General features: G+C 40.8%; 1 protein-coding gene across 1 annotated transcript in view; it reads left to right on the plus strand.

Moving 5' to 3' along the window:
- cacna1ab (calcium channel, voltage-dependent, P/Q type, alpha 1A subunit, b) overlaps window positions 1-21,028 on the plus strand; it is a 225,545-nt gene that overhangs the window by 166,297 nt on the left and 38,220 nt on the right. Inside the window, 5 exon segments of the mRNA XM_034187775.1 lie at window positions 7,151-7,162; window positions 7,165-7,197; window positions 7,200-7,263; window positions 10,570-10,677; window positions 16,425-16,525. Of these exon segments, the coding sequence (XP_034043666.1) occupies window positions 7,151-7,162; window positions 7,165-7,197; window positions 7,200-7,263; window positions 10,570-10,677; window positions 16,425-16,525 (318 nt within the window).

The raw sequence follows: 21,028 nt of genomic DNA on the forward strand, positions 1-21,028 counted from the left end.
TCCAACACATCACTAGTATTTTCTTGCACCACCTCTGGCTTTTATAAAAGCTTGCAGTCTCTGAGGCATGGACTTAATGAGTGACAAACAGTACTCTTCATCAGTCTAGCTCCAACTTTCTGTGATTGCTGTTGCCAGATCAGCTTTGCAGGTTGGAGCCTTGTCATGGACCATTTTCTTCAATTTCCACCAAAGATTTTCAATTGGATTAAGATCCGGACTATTTGCAGGCCATGACATTGACCCTATGTGTCTTTTGCAAGGAATGTTTTCACAGTTTTTGCTCTATGGCAAGATGCATTATCATCTTGAAAAATGATTTCATCATCCCCAAACATCCTTTCAATTGATGGGATAAGAGAAGTGTCCAAAATATCAATGTAAACTTGGTGCATTAATTGATGATGTAATGAACAGCCATCTCCCCAGTGCCTTTACCTGACATGCAGCCCCATATCATCAATGACTGTGGAAATTACATGTTCCTCTTCAGGCAGTAATCTTTATAAATCTCATTGGAACGGCACCAAACAAAGTTCCAGCATCATCACCTTGCCCAATGCAGATTCAAGATTCATCACTGAATATGACTTTCATCCAGTCATCCACAGTCCACGATTGCTTTTCCTTAGCCCATTGTATCTTGTTTTTTCCTGTTTAGGGTGTTAAGATGGCTTTCGTTTAGCTTTCTGTATGTAAATCCCATTTCCTTTAGGCGGTTTCTTACAGTTCGGTCACAGACGTTGACTCAGTTTCCTCCCATTCGTTCCTCATTTGTTTTGTTGTGCATTTCGATTTTTGAGACATATTGCTTTAAGTTTTCTGTCTTGACGCTTTGATGTCTTCCTTGGTCTACCAGTATGTTTGCCTTTAACAACCTTCCCATGTTGTTTGTATTTGGTCCAGAGTTTAGACACAGCTGACTGTGAACAACCAACATCTTTTGCAACATTGCGTGATGATTTACTCTCTTTTAAGAGTTTGATAATCCTCTCCTTTGTTTCAATTGACATCTCTCATGTTGGAGCCATGATTCATGTCAGTCCACTTGGTGCAACAGCTCTCCAAGGTGTGATCACTCATTTTTAGATGCAGACTAACGAGCAGATCTGATTTGATGCAGGTGTTAGTTTTGGGGATGAAAATTTACAGGGTGATTCCATAATTTATTCCTCAGATTTGAGTGAGTCCATATTTTTTTCCCTCTGCTGGTCTAAAAAGTAGCAGTACTGACTGCCACAATTTTTTTTTCTTGGTTTCTTAAAGCCAGAAAGTTGCCATTTGAAATGACTTTAGTTTTGTGTCATGTCTGTGATCTGCTTTTTTTCTACAAAATTAAACAACTGAATGAACATCCTCCGAGGCCGGTGATTCCATAATTATTGCCAGGGGTTGAGAAACTTGAATTGCCAACCTTATTGTTATTTATTTATTTTTGTTTTTGTCTCGCTAAAGGTGGTGTCTAATCAGTAGAAAGACAGAACAGGTGCTGCACTGTGCTGTGATCGAGTTTAGACTTGGAATAAAAACAAGAAAACACTACAAAATATTAAATTATAAAATCTGTGATAAATTCTTATGGTGTGTTTTAATGATGTCTGTCATTTGTAGATTAAATTGAGGACCAGCCACTGGGTGCCTATGAGAAGTTAAAACTGCAGTAATAGTTTATACAGTACCAGTTTGCACAACATAAGTTTATAGGTTACTTACCAGTTTAAAGCATTTTTATATTAGTTTCAGAAAACACGCCACATTTTTGTCACTATGACATCTAATTCTGAGCATTCAGTCCTTTTCACGGGACTAATCTAGCAACTCTGGGTGTCAGTTCTCTGATTTGTTTTTACTTTTATTCTGTTTTCACTGCCTGTTAAAAACCAGCCGAACTGACATTTTAGATGAATATGTTTTATTACCAACAGTTTAATGGAGAATATTTTTCCATGCTATATAACTGGAATGGTGCAGTTAAAAACACTTCCCAACTGTTCCTGTGCCTTTGGGCTCTTTTTATTCTGGTATGCTATTAAAATCAATGTGCTGATACTTAAAATGTTCATGTAGCAAACAGCTGTTACAATCACACCAAACCAACCGACACAAAAATTCAATTCACTGCCAAGAAATCAAACGTAACCCAATTCCGTGGAAAAAATGCAGACCTGGTGTTGTGTGTTGGGGGGTTTGGCTGGATGTTTTTGTGTTGTTTTCTTTTCTTTGCTCTCCAGGTGGTATGCAAACTGGTTTTTGTCTGTGGAGAAGGTGCTGGCAGAAGAATCCTTCACCCTCATCAACATTATTGGCTGCACTTGTGGAGGATGTTCATGTGCAGACTTAAAGACTTTCAGCTGAAGCAGATAATGAGATGGCGTTCTGCATTTAAGCCATGAGTGGTTCAAGCAGAATTGCCGGGAACTCAACCTTGTGACGTTCGTTTGTGAGACGCTGAGGACCGCGCCTGGATTTGACACATCGTGCCTGTGAAGGAGGACGGGTGAGGGACACATGCTGTCAGCACGCATCAGAGGTGATTGATTGTCTGAATAAGTGTTAATAGTAATTTGGTATTTCGTTACGCAGTATATTTGAACATTGATGAGAATTGTGCAGCTCGCTTCTCACGGCTGTGGCGTGTGGACTGATGATCCTCCACCTGTTGTGAGAAGCTGCTCATTTACATAAAGCTTAAATTCAGACCTGAATGTGTTGCTGATAGCGTGTGCCTTTGAGGGATATTAGTTGTAGCTGTTGACTTACCTCACCTGTTCTATCCTTCACAGAGTCAGTTTGTTGTGTCCACCTGGGGGGTGTTTGGCGGTGAACTTGAGTCCAGAAGCGCTGGGCTTCGATCCCTTTGGGCGCTGGAGAGTGCGCCGTCCTTCACTCCGCCAGACAAACCATATTTTATGTTGTACACAATTATTGCACAAGAGGGGAAAAATAAAATTGTTTTGTTTTTGGAACCGCTTTCTGGTTATTTAGCGCTGGGTTCAGTCAGACGCAGGTCCGCTCCTCAACCCGCGTCGGCACATAACACCTGGCACCTCTGCCTATGACCACTCTGTCTGAACTAAGTTAATACTGTGTTGCCAAATTAATGATTTATAGATTAAATATGTATGTGTGTGGTGGGGGGTCCACAAGCTCTTAGCATTTTACTGCTTCAGACTTAGCAAACAGGGCAGTGTGATGTCAGAAGAAACCAATATTCCCTTCAAGGGACCCTGTCATCTGGACAAACCAGTCCAGAGTCGTGCTCCGCACAACGGGCCATCTAGTCTACAGATACACCACATTTTTCGGCATATACTTGCTCCAGTCAAGGGTCACGGTGCGACTTATACTTCTGTGCAACTTATATGGTAAAACATGGTAATTTGCACCATAGTTTTAAAAGCTAAACCTCTAAATTAATGAACTTTTTAAAAAGCCAGAACAATTATTTTGTACTTGAGCTTTTGGTGAAATTCTATACTGCCTTCCCCAATTCCACTCTCTCGATTTCTTGAGAGCCATACATATTTTTTCCATTTGTCTATTTGGAACCTGCCTTTACTTCTTTAGATGAAGTATTTTTTTTCCTTTTTATTTTATTGCTTCTTTATGCCACAGTGACACCAATTATATTCCTTGTATGTGAGAACTTACTTGGCAATAAATTTGATTATCAACTCAAATTAAAGGTAAATGTCCACCAGGTGGAGATATTGCTCCATTTCAAGAACCTTAGTATAGGCTTACTGTTGGACACGATCATGAACCTGTTGTTATAGTAGTAGATGATAAATGATGTGTCCCAAGATTTCAAGTATCAGCAAGTTGATTTTTAAAGTATATTTATTACCTCCACCAAGGAGGTTATGTTTTCGGTCGCGTTTGTTTGTTTGTCTGTCTGTTCGTCAGCAGGAAACTCAAAATGTTTGAACAGATTTGATTAAATTTTTGTGGAGTGGTTGGAAATGACAAAGAGAACAAGTGATTCAATTTAGTGGTCATTCCGGATCACGATCCGGATCCAGGAATTTTTTAGGATTCTTCACCATTTGCGGGATAGGGGGAATTTTGACATTCTATTTTCTAACTCCACAAAAACAATGCAGAAAGGCTTGAAAAAAATTAGGGTGTAACATAGTCAAATGTTTCTATCAAACAACAAAGTTTGGTGATGATCGGATCCGGATTCCGGATCTGGTGAGCCAGAAATATGCAAAAATATAGGGAAAATAGAAAATGTGTCAGTGTGAGGTGACAAAATGAAGCTAGAGGATGCACAACTAACCACCAATTGTAGCTGAATCTGTACTGATTCAGTAAGGTGTCATCAGATTTGATGTAGCTTCAAATGTTATGGAGCGTAGATCCAGAAGAAAACCCACCATTACCTGAAAATTGTTTTTATACAATAACTTTTGAACTAATAAAGACATAAAAAGTGATTCCAAGTTCTAGTGGTAGTTTTCATGGTCAAGGATGTCAAATATACAGGAAATATAAAGAAAAGTGTATGTATCATAGTTTTGGTTGTAACACTGAATTGTTGAATAGATCACTGTGCCAAAGAGGGAATCTCTTGGCCTTGGCGGAGGTTTGCACTCTCTGAGTGCTTCTAGTTTTGAAATGAATCCAGTTAGGTCGCAAGAAAGCAAAGAAAAATGTTTTTTAATCTTCACTGTTCCAGTTGTACAGCTTTGTAAAAGCTTTTAGTAACATTAAATGTGCAAAGATATATGCAGGGCTAAAACATCTGAACATTTCGCCACTTTTACTCCATAGTTCTTCTGTCCTATATCTTGCATCCTTTTCATCCACTCATCTAAGCATCCATTCCTTCGTCTGTCTCGCTCACTCTCCAATCATTCCTCATCTTTCTCTGCAGTGTGTCAGCTGTCACGGCACTGGCTCCATAACATACTTCAGCCATCAGAGCCTTCCTGAATTCATGATTAAAAACAGCTTCAGAACAGCTTGTTAATTATTTATTTATTGATTTATTTCAGAATACAGATGGGCGGTGGATGACTTAATCATTTGGTTTCATTCTAAATGACCAGTTATATTGTGACAAAGTTCTTGGTTTTTAGCTCCAAAAAAAAAAAAGAAAAAAAAAATGTCCGCTTTTTTGTTTTGTTTTTTAAATATGACAGCTTGGTTTTTAGACCGAACCTATTTTCAGTGAATTCCTGTTAGTGTTGTTTTTAGTCCTCGTCCCTTCCTCTCTCTTGTCTCGTCTCTTCTGTCTGCACACACTCTCCTCCTGCCTCTCTTTGTTTTTTCAGCCACATCTCATTTGTTTCTCTTTTGCTCTTTCCATGTTGTCGCTCTCCTCCTCTCCTCCTCATTCTCGTCCTTCCTTTTTTTATCTGTAATCCACATCATTGTGATGAAGCCTAGGCTCACCTAGTTTATTTAACTAACTGCCGTCCCAACCATGTGTACCCCTTGATAGACCCCCTGTCCCCTCTGACCCCGTCATTACTCGACTCTGTTTCGTCCAAAACAACAAACAGAACAACAGTCACCTCTTGTGGTCTTATCTTTGATTTTTTGTTATTCTTTCCAGGGCTAATCCTCTCTAACTCTGACACCCCCCCTTAAGACACTGCACCTGTTTGGCATTGAGAGAGATCTTGACTTGATATGAAATAGCACCATATTTTGGACTTTGAAGAAGGCATCGATAAATAAAGTAAAATGTAGAGGGTGGGGGAAAAAAAGAACCTGGCATTCAGTAGGATCAATCGAGTTGGTTTGAGGATACTCTCTTTGCGCGGATGCACGGCTGCTTGTGTTGTGAAAGTGGGGTTTGAGGGGAAGTCAGGGGGTATAGCGGGCTGGTGAGGGAGGCTAGGCGGGAGGAGTTGGGGAGGTAGCTAGTTGGGGTAGCCAAGTAAAGCATGTTGCATGCTCTGTTTGCGGGTAATTGGGATGTTCTCGGGGTGTTTTAAGGTGTTTGCATGTGACATCTGGCACGCTCTGTTGCATGGCTATGGGCCACTTGGAGCCTGCCCGCCTGCCTGCCTGCTTGCCTGCCTGCCATTCAAGAGCTGTGGATGTGCGCTGATGCCCTCCGCTGCCATGCACTTGGCTACGGGCATACCCAACACTTGCACACACTCAGGAAACACCACAAAGCACGTACAAAACTCCACCGTCCTGCCGTGCTTGCCACGTGCGTGCCCAACGCTCATGTTCATAGGTAAATCCGATGTATGCCAACTAGACAGGATAGATACAGCAAGCGGGCCCCATCCGGCGTAGCTTGTCTTGTTCTATCTTGGTGTTCCTGCATTGGTTTACCTGGTGTAGACATGTAAAGACAGGGAACCTCCTTACAGGTAGGGGGGAGCTCTATAGCAAATTGCCTTAACTAATTACTCAGGAGTCTCCTGACAATAGCAGAATATACACCAGTGATACTGTTATTGTTCTTCACTCAACCTTGTTTTGTCATCAAAGGACTCCAATTGCACTGTTAATTGGAGTCGTGTAGATAATTGTGTGTAAGCTGGTGGGGAGGGGGGGTTGGTTGTATGGCACTGTCTTACATTTATGCATATATATATATATATATATATATGTGTGTGTGTGTGTGTGTTTACCAAACTGAGATGTGTGAATGTGCGACTGCATTCACATATTTAGGGAACATGGGCACAGGTTGGGTCGGAGGCCATTCGGACTCCGATTGTTCTCCTTGTGGTTCTCAGCTCTCGCAGTTGCTTAGCAGCAGACGGCCTTCACTGATAGCTGTGCTGTCTCGTATGAGTATCACTGGGAAAAAACAGGAGACGCAGGGACTCAAAGGCTCTACGTTAACTTAATTAAACGTTTTAGGAAAAAAATACAGATGCACAGTTTCAAAGCAGACTTCAAAAACCCAATCATCTGAAATGCACAGAATGATCAATCACAATTAATGAGGCACGCATCCAAAATACAATAAGCGTGACTTAAATTGGAATTTGTTGTAGAGAATGTTCAGGAAAACTGAATGAACTTAGTCCATCTCCAATTGGCTGTCGTCTATGGAGCTCTCTCAACCCGCCCCGACACCCCAAACTCCCTACCCCAGCTGGAGGTTCAAGAAGATCCCCGTTAGCGAGAAACACACACCCTTCTCATCCTTCATCTGACTGGCTCTCCACAGAGGCTGCTGCGCATGGCATGGATTTGCCAGTTGCAGACGACAACAACGGTGGCATTTTAACTCCACCCTCATGGCGCTGATCCGGACAGCGCTGGACATAAAGATCGCCAAGGGTACGGCATTAAATTTACTGTCTCCCCTCTCTGCTCTGACTTTAGTTCACTTATAGTGAGGTCCATAGACATTTGGACACATCTTAGAGTCAAAAGTGATTCATTAAAAAGTGATTGTGGTGCTTCACCACCACCAGCTACAATTTTTAACTTTGCTTGACATCATCACATGATGTCATTAAAATTAGAGGTCTGATATTTCTTAGTCCCGTGAGAGCAGACGTCTGTGATGAGGTCATTAGTGTATTTTAGACAATGACCTCTAATTTGACCTTGACCTTAAACACACAGACATTGGCCACTACAGTGATGTCTTTCACTTTCTTCGAGGCTAAATACAAGAAACTACATGATACTCAGTCACATGACTGTCACCTGGACGTCTGACTCAACCGATACTGTCAAGCGGATACAAACGTACAGGGGGTGGGGCTTCCCAGGGTAATAACTTAATGTACACTTAAAGTGGAATAGTGCACTTGTCTCCTGATACAATACATATCACAGTAATTGGGTGCTAATGTGACGCATACGCCTATTCATAAAAAACATCATTCTACAAGTATTGTGATTCAATATTGCAATATTTTGTGATTTTTGTTTGGCTTTTGTCACACTAGAAATAATGGAATAATATAATTGAATCGACAATGTCGTAACTCATATTTACAAAAACAATGCACAAGTCATTTTTTATGTATTAACTTATTTATTTAGGTGCATCAGACTGCGTATTGGAACTGTCACAGTACATCAGGCAGTTGAACTCTCTTGGTATCTTGGATTTTTTCGTGTTCACTGTGAAAAATGGGCACTGAGTTGAGCACTGCCGCCCAGTCGCTATGAGCTGAGCGCCGTAGTCCCTCACCTCGTCACACTCGTACGTAGCTGCCTGGATTCTGCACCTCAGCCCAGCATATGTTCTGCTCATCGACGACTGACGCATCTCAGTCGTTTCACACGCATATAAAGACTCAACTCATTTTCACACTCCTTAAGTCCATATTCATCCGTGCTGGATTTTTTCTATGAGGAAATCCTCGGGTTGATCTGCTATCATTTTGATTGAAACTGAGATGACATCACCTAGATTAGGGCCTGCAACAAATACATTGCTCCCCCTTCTGCATAAAACAGATACATGTTTTCCACCTCATCTACAAGATGTTAAATTTGACTTTAAGAATCGATTTTCGTATCATAGCAAAATAATTGCAATATTGTGTGAATAGATTTTTTTTCCTACCCCAAATATGAGGTCTGTCAATAAGTATCGTACCTTTTTATTTTTTTCAAAAAACTATAGGATTTCATTCATATGTTTTTACGTCAGACAAGCTTGAACCCTCGTGCGCATGCGTGAGTTTTTCCACACCTGTCGGTGACGTCATTCGCCTGTGAGCACGCCTTGTGGAAGGAGTGGTTCCCGCCACCCTCGTGGGACTTGTCATTCTCAACAACAGCTGAGCTACTGCCGCTTTGTTCCATGAAATTTTTTTCAGGAGCTCTGCCAGACAACCAGCTGGAAACCATTTTGAAGATTCGGTTGTTTTTCGGTGAAAATTTTACAGGCTTCACAGAGATTAAGGACTGTTACTACAGCTTTAAAGACGGCCCACAATGGCGCATGGCGCGCCGTTTCAGCGTGTCATGGGACAAGTTAGGACATGCCCAGCTCTCCACAATTTCTCTGATACTTACTGGACTGGTAAGAATTGAAAGCTGAGATAGGCATGTCCCAACTGTCCCATGACACGCCGAAACGGAGGTGTTCCTTTGTCTCGCTCAAACAGCTAATCGGTTCGTTACGCACGAAGCCTCCGCGCGGCGTTCCATGACAAAATCTCTTGTTAAAAGTGAAATCTGCTGGAAAAATGGCTGATGTCCAGCTCTTGTGATAACCAGAGAAAGTGCACACGATGGTCTCGTATCCACAGAGCCATCAGCTTAGAAAATGATCTGGCGTTTTTCTGCCTCGTCGCCGCAGCTTGGAGCGCGGCACGCCGAGCGTCCTTAAAGGCCGTCCTTAAAGCTGCAGTAAACAGTCCTTATTCTCTGTGAAGCCCATAAAATTTTCACTGAAAGCCAGATAAATTTTTCAAATGGTTTCCAGGTGCCAGTCTCTAACAGCTTCTGAAAAAATTCTGATTGAAAACAAAGTCCAATCATTCCGCCATTTCCAGACAATGTAAATCTGACGAGGGGGGCGGGACCCACTCCTTCCACAAGGCGTGCTCACAGGCGAATGATGTCACCGACAGGTATGGAAAAACTCACGCATGCGCACGAGGGTTTCAAGCTGTCTGACGTAAAAACATATGAATGAAATCCATATAGGTTTTGAAAAAAAATGAAAAGGTCCGATACTTTATTGACAGGACCTCGTATATGGATGAGCTCCCAGTACAGACGTTGCCTTCATTTTGAGGGTAATCAGATTGTCGTCTTTTTCATTGTCATCTAACTGAACTCGGAAGAAAATGTGAGACATGAAATCATTTTTAGAGCTTTTTTATAAGATGTACTTCTCAGTGAGGTAATCACTCATGCTGCAACTGATGATTATTTCATGTGTGAATAATTTTCTCAATTAATCAATTATTTTTTAGGTAAATAAAATGTAATATAAAAGTAATCAAACAAGTCAAATGCCATGTTTTGGTCCATACCCAAAAATATTCTGTTTCTTGTCAGAAAGGAGGAAAGAACCAATGATAAAACCACAAACAATATTGACATATAAGAACCTGAAATTATTTTTATTTTATTTTTTTTTTGTTAAAAAGGGCTTATTTAATGACTGAAAATGATAGTTGGTTGATTAATGTAGTCGCTGAATAATAATCGATTAATTGTTGCAGCTGTATAATAAGGCACACCTGTTGTGCCCTCTTTACTCTTTTGCAATTTAACTGAAACTGAGCTCACATTTTCATTTTGAAATAAATATTTGACATTGTTCAAATATTTATGGACCAAGACCGGTCTGCTCCTGAGATTCTTTCTTCTCTACTTGCATTTTCAATCTCTCAACTTGCTTCTGTTTCCTCATCCACAAGATCGTCGTAGCACATGAAATGAGAATTGCTTCAGTTCTGATGTTAACTAACTACTTTTCCTGTGTGAATGTGCGCGTGTGTGAATGTGCATGTGTGTGAATGGCCTTTCTGTTGGGATTTTTGTGCTCCTCTTTTGGTCTGTACCCACTGTGTCACATGGTCCGTGTGTATGTGCATGCACATGGGTGCCTGTGTGTGTGTACTTGATGTGGGATGTGCGCGCGCTCGTGGGCGCACTGCCACACAGGCGGCGCAGACAAGCATCAGATGGATGCCGAGCTGAGAAAGGAGATGATGGCCATTTGGCCAAACTTGTCGCAGAAGACTCTGGACCTGCTGGTCACGCCGCACAAGGGTAAGTCACATGACATCTGCTTTATGTGTGTGTCCAATCACCAACCCACCAAGAGGACTGCTTCTACCGGTCAGTGTCACTCACTGCTTCGCATCTCCTGATCCGACTCCCTCACGATCAACTCTCACAGTCACAACATGAGACACATTAGTCGTCTATCTTTAAACTTTTGTTTTCCGCCCAGCAACTAAAGACCATCATGTCTGATTGAAAGCATTTTTTGCTGGTGAATTCCCAATTCACCAGCAAAAAAAAAAAATGGAGGTTAGAAGAACTTTCCTGTCAAAAATGAGGTCATCCGTCCAGGGGCGCCTCCAGGGATTTTGGGCCCCATGAAAAGAAACCTGGCTGGGCCACCCCCAATACTATTTTGTCAGTATTACAATTGTATTAGGGGCCTCTCTGGGCCCCTGTTGATCATAGGGCCCTAGAATCCTTCTCCTTATTCTCCCCTTTTCGGCACCCCTACATCCGTCATCCAACATGGCCATATTGATTTTCGTTTCCCTGCAATAACTAAAGAGCACCTAATCTGATTAAAACCATTTCTTGGTGGTGTATTGGGGGAAACTAAAGGAAGCACCCTTTTGAAAATGGTGGTCATTAAACCACATAGCACGTGCAAAAAAAGTGTATAACACCATACACCAACTTAACCTATGAGTGGGGACCTATGCGAAACTTTGTGTTGTTCTTTTTGTGTCTATAAAGACTGACAACCACACTGGGAATGACTGGGAATGCTAAATAATGATATTAAGATGCTGTGCAAGCAAACAAACATCTTACATGTAAATGCGCCAATCCACTCACATGTTCTGTCTGTGCTCACATGGACACAAATGTCACGTCACACTAGCGTGGGCTGGTAACCTAGCTTTCCACTCACTCTCAGTCCCGGTATCAGGGGGTGCCTGCTATAGAAGATCCTCTATAGAAGTCTTTTCACTACAGGAAGTAGTAAACAATAAGATCTTTTAATACACTCAACAAAAATATAAACGCAACACTTTTGGTTTTGCTCCCATTTTGTATGAGATGAACTCAAAGATCTAAAACCTTTTCCACATACACAATATCACCATTTCCCTCAAATATTGTTCACAAACCAGTCTAAATCTGTGATAGTGAGCACTTCTCCTTTGCTGAGATAATCCATCCCACCTCACAGGTGTGCCATATCAAGATGCTGATTAGACACCATGATTAGTGCACAGGTGTGCCTTAGACTGCCCACAATAAAAGGCCACTCTGAAAGGTGCAGTTTTGTTTTATTGGGGGGGATACCAGTCAGTATCTGGTGTGACCACCATTTGCCTCATGCAGTGCAACACATCTCCTTCGCATAGAGTTGATCAGGTTGTCAATTGTGGCCTGTGGAATGTTGGTCCACTCCTCTTCAATGGCTGTGCGAAGTTGCTGGATATTGGCAGGAACTGGTACACGCTGTCGTATACGCCGGTCCAGAGCATCCCAAACATGCTCAATGGGTGACATGTCCGGTGAGTATGCCGGCCATGCAAGAACTGGGACATTTTCAGCTTCCAAGAATTGTGTACAGATCCTTGCAACATGGGGCCGTGCATTATCCTGCTGCAAGATGAGGTGATGTTCTTGGATGTATGGCACAACAATGGGCCTCAGGATCTCGTCATGGTATCTCTGTGCATTCAAAATGCCATCAATAAAATGCACCTGTGTTCTTTGTCCATAACAGACGCCTGCCCATACCATAACCCCACCGCCACCATGGGCCACTCGATCCACAAGATTGACATCAGAAAACCGCTCACCCACACGACGCCACACACGCTGTCTGCCATCTGCCCTGAACAGTGTGAACCGGGATTCATCCGTGAAGAGAACACCTCTCCAACGTGCCAAACACCAGTGAATGTGAGCATTTGCCCACTCACGTCAGTTACGATGACGAACTGGAGTCAGGTCGAGACCCCGATGAGGACGACGAGCATGCAGATGAGCTTCCCTGAGACAGTTTCTGACAGTTTGTGCAGAAATTCTTTGGTTATGCAAACCGATTGTTTCAGCAGCTGTCCGAGTGGCTGGTCTCAGACGATCTTGGAGGTGAACATGCTGGATGTGGAGGTCCTGGGCTGGTGTGGTTACACGTGGTCTGCGGTTGTGAGGCTGGTTGGATGTACTGCCAAATTCTCTGAAACGCCTTTGGAGACGGCTTATGGTAGAGAAATGAACATTCAGTACATGAGCAACAGCTCTGGTTGACATTCCTGCTGTCAGTATGCCAATTGCACGCTCCCTCAAATCTTGCGACATCTGTGGCATTGTGCTGTGTGATAAAACTGCACCTTTCAGAGTGGCCTTTTATTGTGGGCAGTCTAAGGCACACCTGTGCACTAATCATGGTGTCTAATCAGCATCTTGATATGGCACACCTGTGAGGTGGGATGGATTATCTCAGCAAAGGAGAAGTGCTCACTATCACAGATTTAGACTGGTTTGTGAACAATATTTGAGGGAAATGGTGATATTGTGTATGTGGAAAAAGTTTTAGATCTTTGAGTTCATCTCATACAAAATGGGAGCAAAACCAAAAGTGTTGTGTTTATATTTTTGTTGAGTGTAGATCTGGAATCGTGAAAATGATGTCAGACACACTGAAAAAAGAGAAAACCTAATTAAGCTGCTTCAATTAATAACAAAACTGTCATTTGTTGGAGATGTGTGATCTGCTTGCATGCACTGGATTGTGGAAACCAATGGCTGAGGTGCTTTTGTTGACAAGGAAGAGTTTACTGACCCTGACTTTTCAGATGATGCAGTGATCTTTGTGGAATCAATGGATACCCCGATTGCAGCACTTCAGAAGCTGAGCAAGGAACTGAAGCACCTGGGTTTGCAGTCATCCTGGATCAAGACTAAGATTTAGGCTTTAAAATACTTCTTGGACTCTGCAATCACAACTGTGTCTGTATGTGGGGACAATATTGAACTTGTAGAGACATTCACTTATCGCGGCAGTGATGTTATTGTTTCTGGATCCTCTGCCTTTGAGATCCAGAGATGTCTGGGAAGCACTTATGAAGTCAAGGATGTGCTGGACAGAGATGTTTGGTGTTTGCAATCAATCAATCAATCAATCAATTTTTTTTATATAGCACCAAATCACAACAAACAGTTGCCCCAAGGCGCTTTATATTGTAAGGCAAGGCCAAACAAAAATTTTGTAAAACCCCAACGGTCAATCTTAGGTCACTGGTTAGTGAGGCATGGACACTAACCAGTGACCTAAGATGACAAATTACTTTGCTAGTACTAGCTCTCTTCAGGGGATCTTTGGACACTGTTTCGACTTTGTGTCAAATGAGCCGTTGCAATGAGAGACTCAAATGAGGAATGCCACTTACACTGTGAGGGAGCATCAGCTATGACATTTTGTCCATGTGGCGTGTTTCTCTGTGCGTGATCCAGCACCCCGGTTGCCTCAGTGTTGAGGACCCCAGTGGCTGGAGAAAGCCAAGGACACACCCACATTTCACCTGGCTACAGAAACAGATGGTTACTTTTGAGATATGGGGATGGGCCAGTTGTCTGCTTGCGTGGATGGCATCTAGCAGCAAAGAGGATTTTGTGGCTTGTTTGATGTGGCCCCGCATGGCACCAGTGCATGATGCAATGACCTGACCTGATAACACTCAAATAAATTGAGTTTGTCCAAATTAAGTCATCAGGTTGGCTTAACTATTGCTTGTTAGATTAATTTGGATCAACTGAATTCATCTGAGTGTCTCTTTATTTTAGTGGTTCAACAATTCTCTTTTTTCTGTGTATGAGACATTTGATGTAACGGAGCAGTCAAAGAAATTTGATTACTATTAGTCATGTGCCAGTATTGTTACAAATTAATGTAATGATGCATGTTCTGAATTTTAGGCTAAATGCATGGCAGTTATTATAAGATATGAGCCATCATGTCTTATTACTATGACAATATAAAATAGAATATTTATTGTCAAGCACTGTGCACGTAGCTGCACTTTTTTGACAGCAAAAACCAAGCTCAGTGTATTTTTGGTTTTAATGTCATATATGATCCATCCAATCTCTTGGGATACAAGTCCAAAGGTTTTAGAAAAACCAACTGACCTGTTGTATTCAAGAAATGACAATGGATGGATGTTTTTCTAAGTGAAATGTATATATACTGTATGTTAATTAAGCTTGAGTTTTCTTTCATTCAGAATGATCGGGGATTAATAATAGCATGTTAGTTGATTAGAGCTGCAGAATCTGCCTGTGAAAAGACTCTTGGCTTTGTCATCTTTGTTGTTGTGTTGTAAGGTATTTATGATTCACCAGTGAGTAAACTCATCTCTGTTTCGATCTCACAGGGAATGTATGAGCAGTCTAAATTACGACTGACAATTTATGTTACTATCCTCACCCATGAACTTTGTGAAATGACCGTAATAACAAAGTCGTGGATACAAAGGGCGGAAATGAGGATCCTCCTTTGGGCATCTGGGCTTACACTCAGCAATGGGGCAATAAGCTGAACTCTGCCAGAGGGAATCGGAGTACAGCCACTGCATAATCGTATCAAAAGGAGCCAGCTGAGTTGGTTTGGGCAATTGGTAAGGATGTGCCCTGCCCCTGGTTGGCTCCTTGTGGAAGTCTTCCAGCCACATCCAGCTGGCAGGAGGCCTCGGGGAAGACCTAGGACATAGATGTTGGAGGGATTATATCTCCCGCCTGGGTTGGGAACACCTTAGGATCCCCCTGGAAGAGTTTGAGGACTTGACTGAAGGTAGGGAGGTGTCAGATGAGCTGTTTGGTCAATTGCTACCATGATCTGGATCCAGATAAGTGGCAGGAAATGAATTTAAGTAGGGTAATTCTGTAAAATATGCCATTTCCCCTCAGAGATCCCAATTTTTATGTTTGAAAACACGGCTCCAGAGTTCAGTCACAAATCTGTTTTAGACCATTTGTTTGCACACTGCTAAAGTCCAGTAGAGCAGGTAGCTCAGTGGGATAAGGTGTTGAGCTTCCAATACATAGACCTGGGTTTGATTCCCAGTCACACTACTTGTCACTGCCCTTGGACAAGACACTTCCTCTGTATTGTCTCAGTTTGCCCAGCTGTAAATGAGTACCAGCCTTTCCTGGGGAAGTTGCCTAAGCTGGACTGGCGTCCCAGCCAAGGAAAGTCATACATGCATGGAGAGCCTCAGAGCCTATATAGGACTTATTTCTTCTGCTTCTGCCATTCAGAGTAAATGGCACAACTATGTTTGTGCATTTTGTTAACATAGTACCAGATATTCATGAAAGAACCCTTTATTCGATGTCAGGGGTGCCACCATGGATTTTGGGCCCATGAGAAGAAATCTTACTGGACCACTCCATATTATTTTGTCAGTATTATAATTGTATTAGGGGCTTTTCTGGGCCCCTGTCAATCATGGGCCCCTAGAATCTTTCTCCTTATTCTCCCCTTTTCGGCACCCCTGTCTGTTGTTGGGAACACCTTAATTTACCAAATCAATATCTAAATATTTAATCGATTTTTGGTGTGGAGGTTCAGTTCTGTTCTGACATAGACCAGATCAAAATCGATTTGTGCAAACTCCTGGTGTAATCTGCATGTGCTTGTGAATTGTGTCAGTGTTGTGTTAATGTCTGTCTCGTCCCCCATTCCCCCATGGCTCAGGGTCCCATCTCACTTGGGTCTAATCTTCCAGGGTAACTTGTCATTTTTTCAGCAGCCACAGACTTGACGGTGGGCAAAATCTATGCCGCCATGATGATCATGGAATACTACCGGCAGAGCAAGATGAAAAAGCTGCAAGCCCTTCGAGAGGAACAGGTAACGACAAGATTCAACCGCAGAGAAAATCCCCAAAACCTCATAAAACCTTATTTCCTCCACATTTTCCTGCTGTTGGTACCTTTCTGCCCTTAGACTGAGGTGGTCCTCAGTATCCTAAAATATGGGTATGAGAGCATAAGAAACACATCTTAAACCTTTGACTTCTCCACTGTTTCCAAACTCTGATCTCCAACCTCGTCCTTTTAACATTTTATTTCAGTGAACTCCTGAGTTAGCCACTTCTCCTCATCATATATCCTTCTAGCCAGTTCTGTACAGGCTTTCAGCAGTGGTGGGCCCAATTCATCTAATAAGCTAACAGCTAATTAGTGATGCTAACTTTTTCCATGAGCAAATTAACTTTTCACCAAACTTTAAAAACCATTAGCAAACCAATTAGCTTCCACTAAATTTAGTTCTGTTAACCTTTAAGACACCTAACATCTTTTTAAATAAAGTTTAACTGTCAAAAATGTTTGTAAACCTGTAAATCTTACCTTTACAAACATTTTTGACAGTTAAACTTTATTTAAATCTAAATCTATTTGGGAACCTCCATGTTTACGCTATAACATAGGTCTGGTTTTCTATGTTTTATCACAACAACAAAAAAATAAAAACTTTTTTTAATGCCAACGATAAATTCATATCATAAAAATTAGCGGTTAGTAGTTGTACCCTTAGCAAAAAGTAGTATACTTAAAGTTCATTTTATTAAGTATGCTTCAGTATAAGTATAAGTATAGCAAGTAGTACTACAGACCATGTACTGTTAGTATACTAGAAAGCACACAAATTTAATACTTTTTCGGACTAAATTGGAACATTTAATGTTTATAAAAGTATATTTTAAAGTTTGTTTTAAGTTTGCAAAAGTACACTTTAAAGTATACAACAAGTACACTCATCTATATACTATCAATGTACTTGGTATATCCCTCTTGTATGCTTAAAGTATACCACACGTACACTTATCAATGTACTTGATATATTCCTCTCCTATACTTAAATTATACCACGAGTGCACTTATAGATATACTGCCATTGTACTAGTTCTATACTTTGAGTCCCTATTTTTAGTTTATTATCGTATACTTAAAGTATACTGTTATACACATTGGTTATTTCACTATTTTACTTTTATACTTTAATTTTGCTTGGCATATTCCTTGTAGCTTGTAAGTGTAAGTCTTAGTATTAATGTACTTAGACTTTTGTTTATACTTTTCAGTATAAGCCAAGTATACTTCACTATACTGTTCTTAAGTATATAAAATATAGTTTATAAAAAGTCACCTTCAAGTATACTTCCTCAATTTTAGTAAAGAATAAGTATACTCATAGTACACTTGAATAAACTTCTTTTTGCTAAGGGTAGGTAGCTTCAGCTCCGTGTTTTAGCATTTTATTGGTTCTGTCTTACCTGCTCAGCGTACCGCTCTTGTTGGAGCGACATCTCTGCTACTTTGGCATTGTAGGATAGCTCGCCCACAGATTGAGCTCGCTGGACTACGTTCGCCACCCTGCTCAGCATGCTGCTCTCGTTGGAGAGACAACACACAGAATGTGTCTCTTCCCAGATTGATCTCTTTCAGTGCAGCTTCTTGTTCTGACTTTAACACGAAGTTAACACCCAAGTCTTTCATCGCCAACTGTAAATGGTAATCAAAACATTCCAGTCGTGTCTTTCTGAACTCTTCTGCATCAAACTCCATTGTGTCAATGTTTACAGTCTGCTTGAGCGATAACAGGCAAAGTTGCTCATAAACCTAAGTTTCTTAAATGTTGATTACGGCCACTCTTCAGTTATCTTTATGATTTTATTACTGGTAAATTTTAGAATTAATTTAGATGAGATATACTCATTATCTCACAGGAATTATCACAATTATCTGGGAAGTACTTTTTTGCGCAGGAATTCATGAAGCACGTCGGGCGTGGGGCGCATACTAACACGGAATACCCAGAGAGTGGCTAGAAGTTCATCCAAAATGAGAGTGTCCACTTGTAGCCTGCCATAAACTAAGCTAGTGGCGCTCGTTAGAGTGTTTTCAGTTAGCAGATTAACTAACTTTTGTGGGAGCTGTTCCCACCACAGCATGTGATTTGTAGATCCACTTCCTTTTCCTAGTATTATTTGCTTCTTAACCTTGTCTAATTCATTGTAGCATAATAGTTAACGTGCAGTATTAACCTATCTGCAACACTTTCTACAGTTAGCTAGCAAGCTTTCGCTTCCTTGTTGCTTTACATTTTTCTCATCTCCAGTTTGAACTCCTGCTTCAGTTCTTTGGAAGAAATTCTACAGTACTGCTGGATATGTTTGAAAATTTTGTGTCTGTTTATATTGTCCTTTTTTTTTTTTTTTTTTTTGCATCAGCAGAAGAAATAATGGAAACAAAGATCAACACCAATCTGAAATCCAAAAATGTTTCATCAACATACTAAAAATGGCACAGCCGATGAACATTTTTGGTGTGCTAATGAAACATTTTTGACTTTCGGAATGGTTGTTGATTGGTTTTCAATAATAATAATTTTAGAAGTTTTAATGTATAGAAGCATAACTTTTTTAAATGGCACCTTAAAAACATAAAAATCTGTAAAAGCCCAAGTGTGTGTAGATTTTTTATGGCTGGCGTAATTACATATTTTTGTCATCCCGTTTTTTTTGTTTTGTTTTGTTTTTTTGTTAGTTTTTTTTTTGTCAGTGAAATGAGTGATTAAGACTCTTTTTGACAATCAAAGCGACTTTTTGGATCAAGTAATGTGCTGCCTTTAGGAAACTTTATGGAATAATGCATTTGTTTTGTTTTTAATGGTTTTGAACGATGAAGATACTACATGGCCTTACCTTTTGGTTTCCTGTCAGTGCTTTTTCCTTCCTGTTGATGAATATCTTTGAGATGCACTCGCTCTTGACATTTATTTTGTTTGTTTGTGCATGGAAACATCTTTTTTTTTTTGCTCCTAATACATCATTCTTTGGCAATACACTTTTGGTTCACCATCTCCACAGTATTTCACTCCATTCTTCCTCCACTTTTGTACGAACTATCACCTGAAATTTTGAAGAATCCACTTTAAACACAACATTGTTATCAAGACAATTAGCTTTGATGTTTGACGGTGGCATTTTCTGACAGATGAGACCAAATCTGAGCATGTTGTTGAGATGATGAATGTGGTATTAAAGCCACAATGTGTAGGATCTAGGGCCATCTAGTGGTGAGGTTGCAAATTGCATCACATCGTTGCTTGTCACAGTTTTGTTTCCTTTTACATTTTCACTTCTTTGGCATCAGGGATTTATGCTTCCTTGCCTTCCTTTGTGATAAGCTACACCCAAAAATGAGGGTTCTCAAAGTAGTTAGCCTGGACTAGCAACCAGCAATGCGAAGCGTGAAGTAAGTATGTCAATTTTGGGCTACTGTATCAACATGGCGGTATCCATGAGGGGGTCACGCTGCGGCACTGCCACATTAATATTAAGGACTTATTCTAAGCTTAGTATGAAATCACATCAATTGGTTGTTGCAGGTAATTATCCAATAATGAACAGCTGATTATGAATGCTGCATCCAATTTCTGCTAATAATAATAATAATAATAATAATAATAATAATAATAATAAAGAAAAAACACCCTAAGCTTTAAATAATGCATCAACTTTCAGCTACTTAAACTCAACTTCATAATCAATCAAATCAATAAATGGAAACAAAACAAACTTGTTTTCCCCTTAGACGAATTCAACAGGAACATCATGCAATGCTACAATAACACTGACTGGATTTTAATTAAGGGCTGTTATTGGACTAATGAACAGTTCCGAATGTTCCTGTAGGTGCGAAAGCACTTGTGTTTTTACGTGTACAGGCATCTGTGATAACTGTCACACTTAAGAATGTGCAGATTGCAGAAATGGTGAACCTCGATCTGTCTCTGCCTCATGTGGGCGAAGCCTTCAGTCTGGCTCTTGGTGTTTGCAATTTAATCTCTGCATTCAAGATTATTGGATGCAAGACAGGTGAAAATAAGTAAGCTCGACAGAACGCACAAATGGAGTTCTGCTGACCACTGGATGTTATCCTGATACACTTTCAGTAACTCAGTTGTGGTTCAGGAACCTGATTGAATTTTTTTTAATCAGTTCGTTTAGTAAATAGTTTCAGAAGGAAAAACTAATTTTTTCCAAAAACCTGGAATGACAGGCTCTGAAGTACACTGGTGTCATTGAGTTGGCATGTACTATTTTAGCTCTGCAGATGTAGTGGAAAGGTGCAGAGGTGAGTAGTACAGTAGACAGTACTTTGGTTACACATATCAAACTGAAACAGGTTAAGAAGCAGGACTTTTATTATTACAATACACGAAAAGCTATAGGAGAATTTTTCCTTTGTGGTGTTTAAACTCTTGTCTGTTCCTCTCCCATCACTATCCACATTAGCGTATCAACAAGTACTTTTTGTCTCTTGTCCAGCCATTTTTTTTTATTGC

Source organism: Thalassophryne amazonica, chromosome 15, assembly GCF_902500255.1.
Source record: "Thalassophryne amazonica chromosome 15, fThaAma1.1, whole genome shotgun sequence".
Classification (NCBI taxonomy): domain Eukaryota; kingdom Metazoa; phylum Chordata; class Actinopteri; order Batrachoidiformes; family Batrachoididae; genus Thalassophryne; species Thalassophryne amazonica.